This window comes from Meles meles, chromosome 12 (genome assembly GCF_922984935.1).
Source record: "Meles meles chromosome 12, mMelMel3.1 paternal haplotype, whole genome shotgun sequence".
Taxonomy (NCBI): domain Eukaryota; kingdom Metazoa; phylum Chordata; class Mammalia; order Carnivora; family Mustelidae; genus Meles; species Meles meles.
In genome coordinates, this window is record NC_060077.1 from 13765211 (window position 1) to 13780110 (window position 14900).

At 47.8% G+C, this 14900-nt stretch overlaps 1 protein-coding gene across 1 annotated transcript in view; it reads left to right on the plus strand.

Annotated features, from left to right (window-relative positions):
• The first annotated feature begins 541 nt into the window (after positions 1-541).
• Positions 542-14900, plus strand: part of LOC123954017 (MLX interacting protein) — a 60023-nt gene continuing 45664 nt past the window's right edge. The window contains exon 1 of the mRNA XM_046024594.1: positions 542-1457. Coding sequence (XP_045880550.1) covers positions 1045-1457 — 413 coding nt within the window. The 5' untranslated portion in view covers positions 542-1044. The remainder of the gene's footprint in view (positions 1458-14900) is intronic.

Sequence of the window (14900 nt, forward strand, 5' to 3'; positions counted from 1 at the left end):
GCAGAGACCCTGGACCCTGGGATCATGACTCGAGTGGAAGGCAGAGGCTTTAACCCACTGAACCACCCCGGCGCCCTGTAGAACAATTCTTTAGCACTCATTCTGAGCTAGGCACTTTATCATCATTTTTAACTGTCACAACTTTCTAAGACATAGAATTGCTCCGTTAGAAAGGGAAGTAAACTATGGCTCAGAATTTCCCCTTTCAGAATTGCCTGGGCGCTGGTTCACCCACCAAATTTAAGATCTGAACAGTCTCAAAAGACAGTAGTTGGGGTTAAAGGAGCTGGTGGCTCGCAGAGTGCCTTAACTCGGGCCGAGCCAGTTTCCACCCCTGTGGCTATGAGGTCTCAGTGAGAAGCGTTCTTGATCTTGTTTCCGCGTTAGAAAAATCCCTTTGATATTCAGAGACTCGGTCTTCTCATCAATAAGATGGAGATCATAACTACTCTGCTCAGAAACACCGGACCAGCTGCGAGGACACAGTTCCAGGCCCAGCCAGAGAAAGCGGAGTGTGAGAGGGGGAAGGAGCCCCACCTCCACCCACCACGTGGAGCGCCCACCCCGCCCGCAGCGCGATTCCGGGGAGAGCGGGGCGGGGCGGGCCAGGCACCGTTTGGCCAACGCCTCTCCAAAGCTGCGACACTTGCGAGCCGCACCACCTGGCCACCACCGTCGGTAGCATCCCCCACAACCGTGAGCGGAGTGGGAGCCGAGGGGCAGCGAGGGGTGGGGCCTCCAGGCGTGGCCTCCGGCGACCTTCCTCCCCGCCGCCCCCCCCGGTTTTTTTGTCCGCCTAGATACGGAAAGGCTCCCCTGCACCTTTAAGAGGCCGACTCGGGCAGCCGATTGGCCGAAACGCGCCGGTGACGTCACACCGGGGCCGGCGCCGAGGCGGCCCCGTCGGCCCGCGCCCTCCCCCTCCCGTCCCGTGGCGCGCTCGCGGACAGTCCGCGCGCGGGCCGTGTCGGGCCGGCGCCCAGTCAGCCTCGCTCGCCCCTCGTCGTCCGGAGCCCCGGGGGATGCCCCCAGACGGCACCCCCTATGGCCGCCGACGTCTTCATGTGCTCCCCGCGCCGGCCCCGCAGTCGGGGCCGCCCGGTGCTGCTCAAGCCTCAGGTGCCTGAGGACGACGACGACTCGGACACCGATGAACCGTCCCCGCCGCCCGCCTGCGCTTCGGCCACCCCGGCCCGGGCCCACGCGAGCGCCGCGCCGCCGCAGCCGAGGGCCGGGCCGGGCCGCGAGGAGCCTCCGCGCCGCCAGCAGATCATCCACAGCGGCCACTTCATGGTGTCGTCGCCACACCGCGAGCACCCGCCCAAGAAGGGCTACGATTTCGACACGGTCAACAAGCAGACGTGTCAGACCTACAGCTTCGGCAAGACCAGCTCTTGCCACCTGTCCATCGACGCTTCGCTCACCAAACTCTTCGAGTGCATGACCCTGGCCTACAGGTAAGGGACCTGGCGACCCCCGGCCGGCCCCACCTCTCGAGAGGAGCTTTCTACTTTGACAAAACCGGCGGGGAGGGCTCCACCGCCTGAGGACCCCGGGGCTGCACGCGTCCCATTGGTTCTTGCCCCTTTGGGAGGGTTTATGGGTCTGGGATCCTCCGTGGAAGCCAAAGGGGTCCATGTCCTGGCCTTTTCCTCTGCTAGCAGTGCTTGGGTTCTTCCGGTTCTCGTTCTCCATCCAGGCCCTCCCTTCCAAGGTCCCGTGGCCGCCGATTTGGGGCACGAAAAGGGTGTAAATACACGCTGCCCCTTGTGCTACTCGGCTCTCCACCCCTTCCCCCAAATGCTTTGTGTGTTTCCAGCAATATCGGGTAGTAGGTAAGAGCACCTGTCCAGGGCTAGCTTCAGTGCTGGTTCCAGTAATTAATGGCTGTGTCCAATCTCAGAGCCTGTTTCCTCCTTTATGAAGGGGGGGATGACAGTATCAGCCTCCGTTGGCTATTTTGGGGAATGGAACGAGAGAGGTAGTGCTTATTCCAGTGCCTGACACATGGTTAGATGCTCCTTAAATGTTGGCTACTTTTCTTATTGTCCCAGCAGAGGGAGGCTGGGTCTCCTCACATCTACTTTATTGGGAGACCCTCTCCCACCTTTGTGGCCACCCTGGGTGCCTCCTAGGTAGACTTCCAGAGCCACGGCTGTTGGAGGTGCAGTCTGCCCCCCTGACAAGTTGGAAGATTCTCTGGTCAGCCATGAAACACTATATGGAGATGGCATTGTTGAGGGCAGGCTCCCCAGACACCACTCTGACATGTGGATCCAGCTCTGGGCAGAAATCCTTTTTTTTTTTTTTTTTCCCTTAAGTCACAGATATGCCTGGCCCTCATGAGTTAAGTGCCTTTCCGCCCTCTCCTCCTTCCGTGTGCATGTTAGGTATTTGTGCCAGGTGACTTCTGCCTCAGCAACAGAACTTCTCTGGGCTAGCTGCAGTGCAGAGCAGTCCAGTCCTGCACGAAGCTCAGGATAGAATCTCTGCTGAGTGGGGGTTATTGCATTGGTAACTGGACTGGCTCTGGCTGTCTCAGGTCTGCAGGCGGCACAGGGAACGTTTCCTAGGAGACTCCAAAAACAGCATAAAGAAAAGTAGGTACGTTACCCCCATTCCCCGCCCTCTTTTTTTTTGGAGAGCCTTTAAACCCTGATACGTCCCAAGTTAAAACATTACACATTTACCTGAAGTTAAAACATGGCTCAGGGTAGCATTCTCTCTCTCTGGAATAAATGATTAGTCAACTTGTTCCTTTGTTATGTTCCTGAAACAACCCTCCCACCCCCACCCCATTTCCTCTCTTGAAGGTTTCCCTGGTGGTTTGTTTGCCACATGGCTGCAGTGGATTACCCAGAGCTCTCTTCCCATCCCCCTGGCGTGGCACATTGGTTAGGCTCTGCTCTGTTTCTCTGGTCTTGCCAGTTTGAGCTGGCACTGAGCCTGTGAAGATGTTCTCTCTCTCTCTCTCTTTTAATGGTACTGAGATTGCAGCCTTTTTGCCCTCTTTTAGCTCTGCTTACTCAGTCTTGAATTTTGAGCACTTCATTGGAATCAAACCCACCTAGATTGTAGCATATGCCGCAAGAGCCTCTTCCAACAAAACTATAGGTGAAAGATAGGAATGTGTTTTTATTAAGAGGACTGAATCCTTTTCTTTCTTTTAATATAAACTTCTTCATGTACTGGGAGAGAAAGATGATGAAGTCGCAGGAGGCATGAGTAGAAAGCTCTTACCTAAGCTCTGCTAAAGGAAAAATAAACCAGTCTTCCCTTTGCCCTTTTAGGTTTGGATAACCTAAAGGCTTATTATTAAACAACACCAAAGAATTTTAGTAATGGCATTTTCCCCCCTACTTCTTTCAAAAATATCTTGGCAACTGGCCATTGCTCAATTAAGTTTCTTGGTTGCAAAACACACCCTTACCTTGCTCTTCAAGACCTCCAGCCCCACTGGCTCTTTTGCTGTAGTTCCTGTGCACAAGTCCTGCCACTCTGCAGGTCTCCAGTGGGTATCTGCCTAGTAATTTCTCAGGAAGATGCTCTTTGTCCCTCTGGTGTGAGGCCGATTTGAATGTCCCTGAATTTAGTTGGCTGTGGAGCTGTGGTACAGATCGACAGAGGAATGACTCAAAACCAGTTGTCTGGGCTGTCGCCTCTGGCACGGAAAGCAGCAGGAGAACAGAAGTGAGTTTCTGACCTCAGCTGTCCTATTATGACCACTAGCTGGCTCTCCCCGAGAAGGAGGGTTGAGATGAGGGCAGGGAGGGAAGCAGATTTGATCCTGGTGGTCTGACTTCCTTTTCTGTGGGGTTCGAGCCTTCACCGCTGTTTTCCAAGTTTTCTCTTTCTCCTTACGCCTAGAGGAAGGCCAGCAGGGCCTCTTCTTCTGTGTGACTGTTTCTGGCCTAGGCTCTTTCTAACCTCAGCTTCCTGTCTCTTGGTTCTAGCTGCCTAACTCTCCCTGGTACACTCTGTGCCTTTTTTTTTTTTTTTTTTTTTTTTTTTTTGGTTTGGTTTCCTGTTGAACTGCTGTCTCCCAGCTGTTTCCAGATGAGGTTCAACAGCTCTTTGGGGGAGGAACTAAGTGCAAGGGAAGTTGTGGCTATTTTTTCCCTAGTCCTGTGAAGTGGTCCAGGGATTCTGAGTATGATCTGTTCCTGAACATGCAAAGTCTTGAACTCCTAAAGGGTCTTTGGCAAGACAGGCTTTGGATGAGGGAATTGGATGTTTGAGAAATGGGGACTATGTGTGAGTGCACCCAGGGCCCACCTGGGTGACAGTGCCAGGGAGATTCCAGCTCCATATCTGGCCTTAGCATCCACGTCCTTCCTGCTCTGTGACACTAAGTAGCCCCACAACAGAACATCTTGATTTGGTCCTACAATGTGTGCTCAATTACTGGGACATTCTGGAGGGGAAGAGGTTGCCTTTCTCCAAGGTGAAGTTAGGTGATAGAGGATGGGGGAAGAGCCCAGGGTTTACCTTTTCAAAACCTTTGTGTCTGCCCGTGTAAAACAAGGAGGATAAAACTGCCCCAAGGGTGGATGTGAGGATTAACTGATAGAATGTTGTGAATGTGCCTAATACCTGGCAGGCAGAAGGGACTCACAGGCAGAGTCCAGTTCTCTGTCCTGACCCCACTGATGTTTAGGAGGACCAAGCTTCCTCGTGTATAAGCTGAAGGAAGTCTGACTGGGGTCTTTTAGTGTGGCTTTCAAATGCCTGCCTGACAAATACTAAATAGATGCATTCTTGCTTTGCCCGTGTTTCCCCAGCTCCACAATGGAGCTATGTACTCTAGAACATAGCTCATGGTTCTTGCCCTCTTAGCATTTTAAGGAATGTCACACATGTAACTCACCCACATAGATTCTGATCACATCTAGTAGATAGTTTTTTTGTGGTTGGTTTTGGTTTCACTTCTCCATCTTTTTATGTAGTTCGTAATAAGAACCTAATAAGAATCCTAGGTATGAATGTCTCTGGAGGGCAAGAGATGGTCTTTCTGTGTATTTAGGGATAAGCAGTTCTTTGTGGACAGTGGGTTTCTGCTGAAGTGGATATATGAGGAGACCTTTTAATTCGTACCTGTAAGATAGCGTTGGAATACAGATTTCCAAAATCTACTTCTATACACGTGTGTGCTCTGTATAGTAGTAGCCTGTGCTTCTGTCCCAAGGTGGGAGTCTCTGCCAGACTTAAGGAATTGCCAGGATTAAAAGTTTGGAACACGGTATCCTCCAAATTTTAGGTTATCAGTAGAGGTACTTTCTAATGCTAGGCATGGTAACTAGTTGTAAATAGGAACCGTACACACAAATGACTAAGTTTACTCTTCTGCGGCGTGCCAAGGATAAGCTAGTTTTCTTTCACTCTTTTCAGTATTTGATCATTATATAGTATGCTCTGAGTGGCATGCACTGAGGTGGGAACGAGGGCTACAGAGATGAGAAAGACCATCTCTGTCCTTGAGGAGCTCACAAACTAGGGAGTGGGGGACAGATAAACAGACAGTGGTAGAATAATTAGCAAGCGCTGTGATAAAAAATGTGAGCCAGCTCTTAGGGCCATACTGAGATTGTGTGTGTGTGTGTGTGTGTGTGTGTGTGTTTACGTAATTGCTATCAGTGTGGACAGTTTGCCCTGACATCAGGGTTTAATACTTACCTCCCCTTCCCCATGTTAACTGTCCACAATTAATGGACCATATTCCCCAGCAGGAAGCCCCAGGGTTCCTTTTCTCTGTCTTCTTCCCTTGAGTAGACTGGAAGCAGATTTCCTTTTCACAGAGAAGCTGATTTGCTAATTGCCATCCTGATGGAAGGGCAGAAAAAGGTGATAATATTGGGAAGAGCCTGGGAAAAGAGGTTAGAGGAGAAGGTGGAGGGAGTTTATTTGCAAGGGTGGAAGAAGGGACTCACACTGAGCTCTCCTGTGTCCTGGATTCTCTTTACGTGGTCTTTTTTTTTTTTTTTTTAAGATTTTATTTTTTTGAGAGAGAGAGCGAGCGAGCGTGCACAAGTGGTGGGGAGGGGCAGAGGGAGACGCCTACTCCCCTCTGAGCAGTGAGCCTGAGGACAACGGCATGAGGCTCCAGCCCAGGGTCCTGGAAGGCAGACACTGAACTAAGCCTCCCGGGTGCCCCTCTCTTTATGTGATCTTAAGCAACTCTCACAATAGCCTTCTCAGGTGGGTGGTGGCTGAGTCCTCATTTTTCATATTAAACAAATATCCCCCTCCCCAAATTTAGAAGTTAATTTGCCCTGTTGCTGAGGTGAAGCACCTTGTCCAAGGCAATGTCTGTGGAGCTGAAAAGTTGCCTCTCTCATCTGTTCCACAAAAGCCTGCGGCCCTGTTAGGAGGCGAGAGTGCCAGTCCCTCCAAAGCAAGGCACAGGGAAACGGAGATGGTTTTAGGCTGCTCAGAGCCCTTCCAGGTGCTGCCCTTCCCCACCGATGGACTCCCACCCATCCTTCCAGACTCAGCTCAAGCACTCTTGTCCTACTAAGACTTTGCAAAGGGCGCATGTGCCACATTGCTCCGTAAATCCATGACACTGTGGATTCTGCCCGCTCGTGTTATGTAGACCTGACTTGGCGCCATTCATGCTGTCTTCACCTTTGACTTTCCCACAGGACCTGACAGTGTCTGGCACATACTAGGTGATTAAGAAATACTTGTGGCATTGAGAAGGGAAGCTCAGGGACCTGGAAGCCAACATCATAAACTTGCTCTTGGCAGTCTTGTTTATCTTCACCTGTGCAAAGATAAACACAAACTCTGCTGGGCGGTGCTTCAGAGGACATTGGTGTGCAGTGGGACAACAGGCTGAGTGCTTCTTTTGGCTGGTATTTGTATCGTGGCCCACATGGACTGTTGGAGCAGATTAATGACACCCCCTCTCTCCCAATATTCATGTGGTAATCCCCAGAACCTGTGACTATGAATCAAGGTTGCTAATCAGGTACCTTTAAAATGGAGAGATTAGGGTTGCCTGGGTGGCTCTGTACAGTAAATGTCTGCCTTCTACTCAGGTCATGATCTCAGGGTCCTGGGATCAAGTTCCGTATGAGGCTTCTTGCTCAGTGGGGAGTCTGCTTCTCCTTCGCCTGCTTTTCCCTCTCTGCTTGTGTTCTCTTTCTCTCTGACAAATAAATAACTAAAGTTTTTAAAAAAAGAAAATGAAGAGATTATTTTGGATTAACTGGGTGGGCCCACTGTAATCACAAAGGTCCTTAAAAATAGGAGAGGAGGGGCACCTGGGTGGCTCAGTGGGTTAAGCCTCTGCCTTGGGTCGTGATCTCGGGGTCCTGGGATCAAGCCTCACATTGGGCTCTCTACTCAACGGGGAGCCTGCTTCTCCCTCTCTCTCTGCCTGCCTCTCTGCCTACTTGTGATCTCTGTCAAATAAATAAATAAATAATCTTAAAAAAAAAATAGAAGAGGAAATCAGAGAGAAGCAGAGATAGCAGCAGAAGCCCTGGCCTGATAAGTTGCTGGCCCTGAAGACGGAGGCGGGGCTGTGTGCTAAGGAATGTTGGTGCCTCCAAATGCTGTAAAAGGCAGGAAAACATATTCTCCCCTAGTACTTTAGAGGGAATCCAGCCCCGCCGACACCTTGATTTTTAGCCCAGTGAGACCCATGGCAGACTTCTGATCCCCGGAACTATAAGATAAGAAATAGGTGGCGTTCTAGCGCTCATTTTGGGGTCATTTATTATAGCAGCCTTAGGAAACTGATACAGCCTGGTTTGAAATGTTCCTTGAGGTCATGTTTTTAAGTAACCCAGCTTCCATAAAGGCATTTTCAGCTCTTCAACTGCAGGTGAGCATAGCAGCCCACCCTGGAATTCTATCGAGTTATACAGGATATAGTACGCACCAGTGCAGGGGATCCAGTGATAGGAGGGCCCAGTTACATCAGGAAAAGCCTGTAAAATGGGCCTTACCTTTAGTCCCCAGTACAATTCGAGAACAGGGTATTATAGAGAGTTAACTTTACTTATTTTTAAGGATTCATACGATGATGAAAAATTCAGCGTGAGCTCCCATTCTCTTGGATATAATATGTGCAGTTCAGACAGCAAATATCTTAGGTGATGTTTTCCATCTTTTGTTGAAATTCTGTTTATCGTTAGAAATCCAGACCACAGGACTTGCATTTTATTTAGACAGAGCTCTTGGGATCAGGATCATGGATCAGGGACCTTCTTGTGCTCACCCGTGTAATGGGGGTTGATTACAGGGATCAGGAAAGGTGCTGGGAATCTTGTGATGATTCCAGGATTCTTAGGACTGCCTGACTTCAGTGCAGACTGGAGCCAAGTTCCAGGCGGCTCTGGGTCCTCGGCACAGGGAGCTTGTCCTTCTTTCCTTTTTCACTCCGTGAAGTGACTCGGCTCTTCTCAGGCTCTGCTTTCCTTTGCAGTCTTGCTTAGCCCCCTGCCAGCTGGCTCACTCACCTGCAGCCTGTTTCTTCTCCGCGTCAAAGCTTCTGCTTAGCGGAGCTTTGGCATCTGCCTGACTGGTGCTTGCCTGTGGCCTGTGTTTCAGACAGAGCCCTTGCTTAGAGCTTCCTGTTACCACCACTGCCCTTTGCCAGTCACCTAACTAAGCCCCACAGCCTCTAATTAAACTGTTTGAGGGGGAGATTAGCTGTCCCCTCCCTCTCTGAGGCCCTCACCGGCCCCAGAGCACGACTCTGGCTGTGGTCTTTGGGCTGGCTCCTCCTTCCTTCTAGAAGTTATTAATCATGCCTCTGTTGGGTGCTAGGCACAGCTCTAACTTTGGTGATCCAGAAGTAGATGAGGAAAATCAGTCATCCTCCCTCATGAGTTTGTATTCTAGTAAGACAGATCGGTAAGCAAAGCGATGTATGTTGTTAGTGCAGTGGAGAACATAAAACAGGATGAAGGAAGGAGAGTGCTCCAGGGCTGGGGGAGGGTGGGCAGACACTCTATCTCCCTGGTCAGAGGAGTCTTCTGAGGAGGTGACATTTTAGGTTGAGCTGAAACCTGAGTTGTGAGTAGGAGCCAGCCATGGATAGGCCTCCCAGGCAGTAGAAGAGCCCGAGGCAAAGGCCCAAGGTGGAATGAACTTGGCACACTGCGGGGCTAGAAAGGAGGCCAGCGTGGCTAGAATGTTGAGGGCAGGAAGAGTGGTAGGAGATAAGACTCAAGAGGCAAGGGGCCTTGTTGGCCATGGGGGGATGTTAGGCTCTTGTGCTCACTGTCCTGGGGGATATGGCTTGTTGAAGCTGCTTTGTGGAGAAGGGTTGATAGGAGGCAAGAGTACCACTTGGGAGGCTGTGGAGCCTCTCTCAGACTAGGATGGCAGCCGTGGAGGTGAGGAGAACTGGATGGATTCAAGGCGGGTTTTGAACTTGCCAAGGGATTGGACATGGAGGATTAAAGACCAGCATCGCCATGACTGGGAGGTTTTGGCTGAGGAAGGCCCAGTTGCAGGCAGTGGCAGGACACTGGTGTGCTGTGCACTGAACTTGTTTGCCATGGGTGCCCTGTGGCTGGAGCTGTGGGAGGGGCAGCTTCTCCGAGAGGAGGCTGTGAGGGGGCTGTCAGTGTGGGGGGCCCTTGGGTTGTTCAGCTGCTGAACTACTGCTGAAGCAGTCCTCGCAGAGCCTTGGCCAGTCTCCAGTCCGTGCTGTTCCATCTTGCCTCCCAGACCTCCACTGTGCCTCTTGAGGGAGCAGCTGCGGATGGGAGGTTTTGGATGTTCGAGCTGGCATTCAGAAGGTAGTGGTTTTTTTCCTGCGAAATATATGTTATCGTATATCCCAAGATATTTTTGCTCAGCTGGGTCTGGCTGTGGTAGAGGAACACTGCCCGATCTTAAATGCTCTAATGAAACTTCTCTAAATCTAGCATTCCAGAAAAATCATCTGGAAAGAGGCAGTGTAAAAGGGGAGTTCTAGGAAGGCGTCCAAGATCTGGAAAAACAATTCCAGAAACAGGATTTCTTGCCCTTCGCTTTTGAGTCTCAGAAGTGAAGAAAAAGAATCTAACAGCGAGGAATAAAGCTAAGCAGTAAGAGCTCATAAGGAGACAGCAGCGAGAGCCGGCGCCTGCTGGAAACAGGTTCGGGTTTCGGGCGCAGTGAGCGAGAAACCGTGAGGATTTAGGTAGCGTAGCTTTGCTGTTGACGAATAGTCTGGGAGTAGGAGGGTCTGTTCTGAACGCTAGTCACAGTTCCTTCCCTCCTGGCTTGTGGGCCTAGGAAGGAAGGTGGCCTCTTTTGGTTTGTCACCATGAGATAAACTCGGACATCAAAACCAAAAAAGCTTCTTATGTAAAAAGTAGGGGGATTAACTTAGTTTCTAGATATTTACCCAATAACCGAGTTTCTGAAAGAGCACTCTGAGGAACTTTATCCTGTGCTCACATAGCAACCGGCCCGTGTGCCAGTGGCTACCTCGTCTCCTGATGGGCAGCGGGGACCTGCCCTGATAGCTTGATACTGAGCTTTGTAGAGGAAGTTAATTTATAAATCCCTTTTATTTATTAATTAATGAAACACTTTGAAAAAAAATAAATGAAACACTTTGAATTCTTCAAACAACATATGATGGTATTGATTTGCTATTGTGAACAACTCTTTTCTAGTTGAGTAGCAAGCAGGGTCTTTTCAAATGCCTTCTTTGCTCTTTAAATTATCAAACAGATCTTTCTCTGCCTTGAAGCAGGTCTCTTTTAGCCACTTGCACAGACAAGTTTTTGTTGTTGCTTTTTTAGCAACGTTACTAAAGTATAATTTACAATTTACAATAAAACTCACTCATCTTTTTTCTTTTTAAGATTTTTATTTAAAAAAAAAAAAAGATTTTTATTTTTGTTTATTTATTAGAAAAAGAGGAGAGAGAGAGAGTTCGAGGTGGGGGGAGGAACCAAGGGAGAGAGACAGGCAGGCTCCCCGCTAGCCGGGAATCTGAGATGGGCTCAGTCCATAACGTTGAGAGCTTGGCCTGAGCCGATATCAAGAGTTGGACGCCTAGCTGACTGAGCCACCCAAGCGCCCCAAAACACACTCATCTTAAGTATACCGTTCATTGATTTGTTGTTGTGTGGTCATTATCCCAGTCCAGTTCTAGAACTGGATTCCATCACCCCACTGAAATCCTGTCCCTTGATGTTTAATCCCAGTTCCCATGTTAGCCCCAGATGCACTCTGATCTGCTTTCTGTGTCTCTAGATTTGCGTTTTCTGGACAGTTCATATAAATGGAACCGTTTACATCTGGTTTTTGTCACTTAGCATCCTGTTTTCAGCGTTCATCCATGGTGTGTATTTTACTTACAATAAAATACATGTCTGTATTTTATTTTTTGTGATTGCTGAATAGTATTCTTGGTTTTAACATACCACATTTATTTATCCATTCATGACAGACATGTTTTTGAAGGAAGCCTAGTACCTCCATTATTTGGGTATTGATTTTCCCATTCCCTGTAATAAAATTCTCATGCAGACCGAGATGGGAACTTTCTTCTAAGGTGAGAATAGGAACTGGCAGTGCATGTGGTGGGAAGATATTTGGTTTGGATGCTACTGGACAGTGGTGTCACTGGTTGGTAACATACCACAGCCCCTCTAAGTCACTGTGTCTCTACCTGGGGGAAAAAAAGGCAAGGGTTGGGGAAGAGCTGGTGTGTGCAACATGATGAACCTCAGAAACACTGTGCTGAGGGAAATAAGCCTTAGAAGAGTATATACGATTCCATTTATATGAGGTTCTAGAATAGGTGAAACTAAGGTGAAGAAAAATCACACCAGTACCTGCCTCTGAGGGAGGTTGGAGAGGGGACTGACTGGAAAGAGGCACAGAGAACTTCCTAGGATGGTGGTAATCTTGGTAGTAAATCGTGTATATATTTGTCAGAACTCTTTGAATAAGAACAGTATGCTTAAAATTTGTACATTTTTTTCCTGTAAATCTAACCAAAAGCAACAGGAATCATTGACAAATGTGGAACCCTGGTTGATGTTATGCATGCTGGTATGCTAAGGACAAAGTGTACAGATGTCTGTGTCTTACTCCAAAGTGCTTTAAGATAGTGGTGCTCGAGCCTTCTGGCCTCAGGACCCCTTTGTGCTCTTAAATATTGAAAACCCCAAAGAACTTTTGTTTGTGTGAATTATATCTGTTGATGTTTACCATATTAGAAATGAAAACTGAGAAAATGTAAAAATATTTGGTTAAGCATTAAAAAAAATAATAAACCCATTTGGGTCAACTTAGCGGTTAACGGTTTTGTAGAAAATAGCGGTTCTCAAGGGGTGCCTGGGTGGCTCAGTGGGTCAAAGCCTCTGCTTTGGGCTCAGGTCATGGCCCCAGGGTCCTGAGATCAAGCCCCGAATTGGGCTCTCTGCTCAGCAGGGAGCCTGCTTCCCCCACTCTCTCTTTGCCTTTCTGCCTACTTGTGATCTCTGTCAAATAAATAAATAAGGTCTTTAAAAAAAAAGAAAAGAAAAGAACTGTTCTCTGAAAAAAACGAGCCCTTCTCTTTAATGTTTAGCTAACGTTTAGTTGGAAGACAGCTGGATGCTCATATCTATGTTCATCTGTTGCAGTATCACATGCCTGGAAAACTTCACTGTATCCTCTTGAAAGAATGAGAGTGGAAAAGGAAAGAGCCTCTTAGTATTATTTTGAAAATAGTTTTGATATCATGGACCCCCAGAAGGGCCTCACAGACCCCCAGGGGTCTCCAGATCACTCTGAGATCGACTGCTCAAAAAGAAATAAGATGGATAGTTGGATAGATCAACTCCTGATAAAGTAAATATATACAAGTGTTAATTGTAGCATCCAGGTTGTGGGTACATGGGTGTGCAGCATATAATTTTTTTTCAGTTTTTCTGTATATTTGAAAATCGTCACATTGTTAGCAAAATGAGAAAAATGCATTTATTTAAAGAATGACCCCCATGGCTTTATCACGGAAAAATAGATATTTTGAACAATATTGAAGACAACCTTTGGAACCTCCTGCTACAACCAGGAGGAACCTTGAAACATTATGCTAAGAAGCCAGACACAAAGGCCCACCTGTCGTGATCCCATTTATATGAAATGTCCAGATTAGGCAACTCATAAAACAGAAAGTGGAGTAGCGGTTGCCATGGGGATAGAAGAATAGATGGGCCCAGCTAATGGGTGTGGGGTTTCTAAAGGAGTGATGAACATGTTCTAAAATCAGAGAATGGTAAAGATTATGCAACCCTGTGAATGTACTAAATACCAACGAACACTTTTTTTTTTTTTTTTTTTTAAAGATTTTCTTTGAGGGGCACCTGGGTGGCTCAGTGGGTTAAGCCTCTGCCTTCGGCTCAGGTCATGATCTCAAGGTCCTGGGATCGAGCCCCATATCGGGCTCTCTGCTTGGCAGGGAGCCTGCTTCCCCCTCTCTGCCTGCCTGCCTCTCTACCTACTTGTGATCTCTCTCTCTGTCAAGTAAATAAATAAAATCTTAAAAAAAAAAAAAAAGATTTTCTTTATTTGAGAGAGTGTGAGAGAGCATGAGAGGGGAGAAGGTCAGAGGGAGAAGCAGACTACCCATAGAGCTGGGAGCCTGACGCAGGACTGGATCCCAGGACTCTGGGATCATGACCTGGGCCAAAGGCAGTCGTTAACCAGTTGAGCCACCCAGGCACCCCACCAATAAACACTTTTAAAGGGAAAATTTTGTGGCATGGAAATTATGTCCCAATAGAACTGTTACTAAAAAAATACTTAAAACACTTCAGGTTTTCAACATTATCTTCAGGAAGTCTGACTTGGGAAACTTTGGACTACATGATCTTGAAGATCTTAAATATATCAGTGTCTAGAAATTTCATAATTTGATATCTCCCCATCTCTTCTGTGTATCGTAAATGAGAGAATGGTTGGGAAAATGACCTGTCTCTCCAACAGGCTTGCCAAATCACCCTCTCTGAGGTTATCCTATTAAGCTCTTTTTTCCTCGTAATGTTGTATGAGTCAGGGGTTACAAATATAAATGCCCACAAGGGCCAGGAAGTGACATGCGCCGTCTGTGAGGGAAAGAGGACCTTTTCTACCGTGTATTTACCTTCTTATGATACAGTCATGGTTACAGAGAAATTTTTTATTGTGAAAACTCTCGTAAGCGTAAACTGCAGTTGAACTTGGCCTCAGTGACAGATGGAAAGGCAATAGGGAGTAGTGGGGTGTGTTGTGAATTAAAGGATGTTTGCCTGGTCTAAAGGGGGCAGCCATCACTCAGCTTCAGGTGATTCTTGATATTTGGGAATGTGATCCCACTATTAGAAGATTTGGCATATTTGAAAAGTTAGGAGAAATCTGAATTAATATGTGAACTGTACTTTTAAATTTTGCTTCAATTTACATTTTACTATTTTTTAAAATATTTTATTTATTTATTTGACAGAGAGAGAGATCACAAGTAGGCAGAGAGGCAGGCAGAGAGAGAGGAAGAAACAGGCTCCCCACGGAGCAGAGAGCCCGATGCGGGGCTCGATCCCAGGACCCTGAGATTGTGACCTGAGCGGAAGGCAGAGACTTGAACCACTGAGCCACCCAGGCGCCCCTCAATTTACATTTTAATGTCTGAGTCCAAGTATGTTATTCTGGGGAAATGAGTTTAGACTAGGTTAAATCTAGTTTAGAAATGAGTCTTGGCCAAAGAGATTAAGGAATGTGTTGTGCTGTTTGCCACAGGTTAGCTTCTGGCACGAGGGAAATTTTTTTTTTTTTTTTTAAGATTTTATTTATTTATTTGACAGACAGAGGTCACAAGTAGGCAGAGAAGCAGGCAGAAAGAGAGGAGGAAGCAGGCTCCCTGCTGAGCAGAGAGCCAGATGCAGGGCTCGATCCCAGAACCCTGAGACCATGACCTG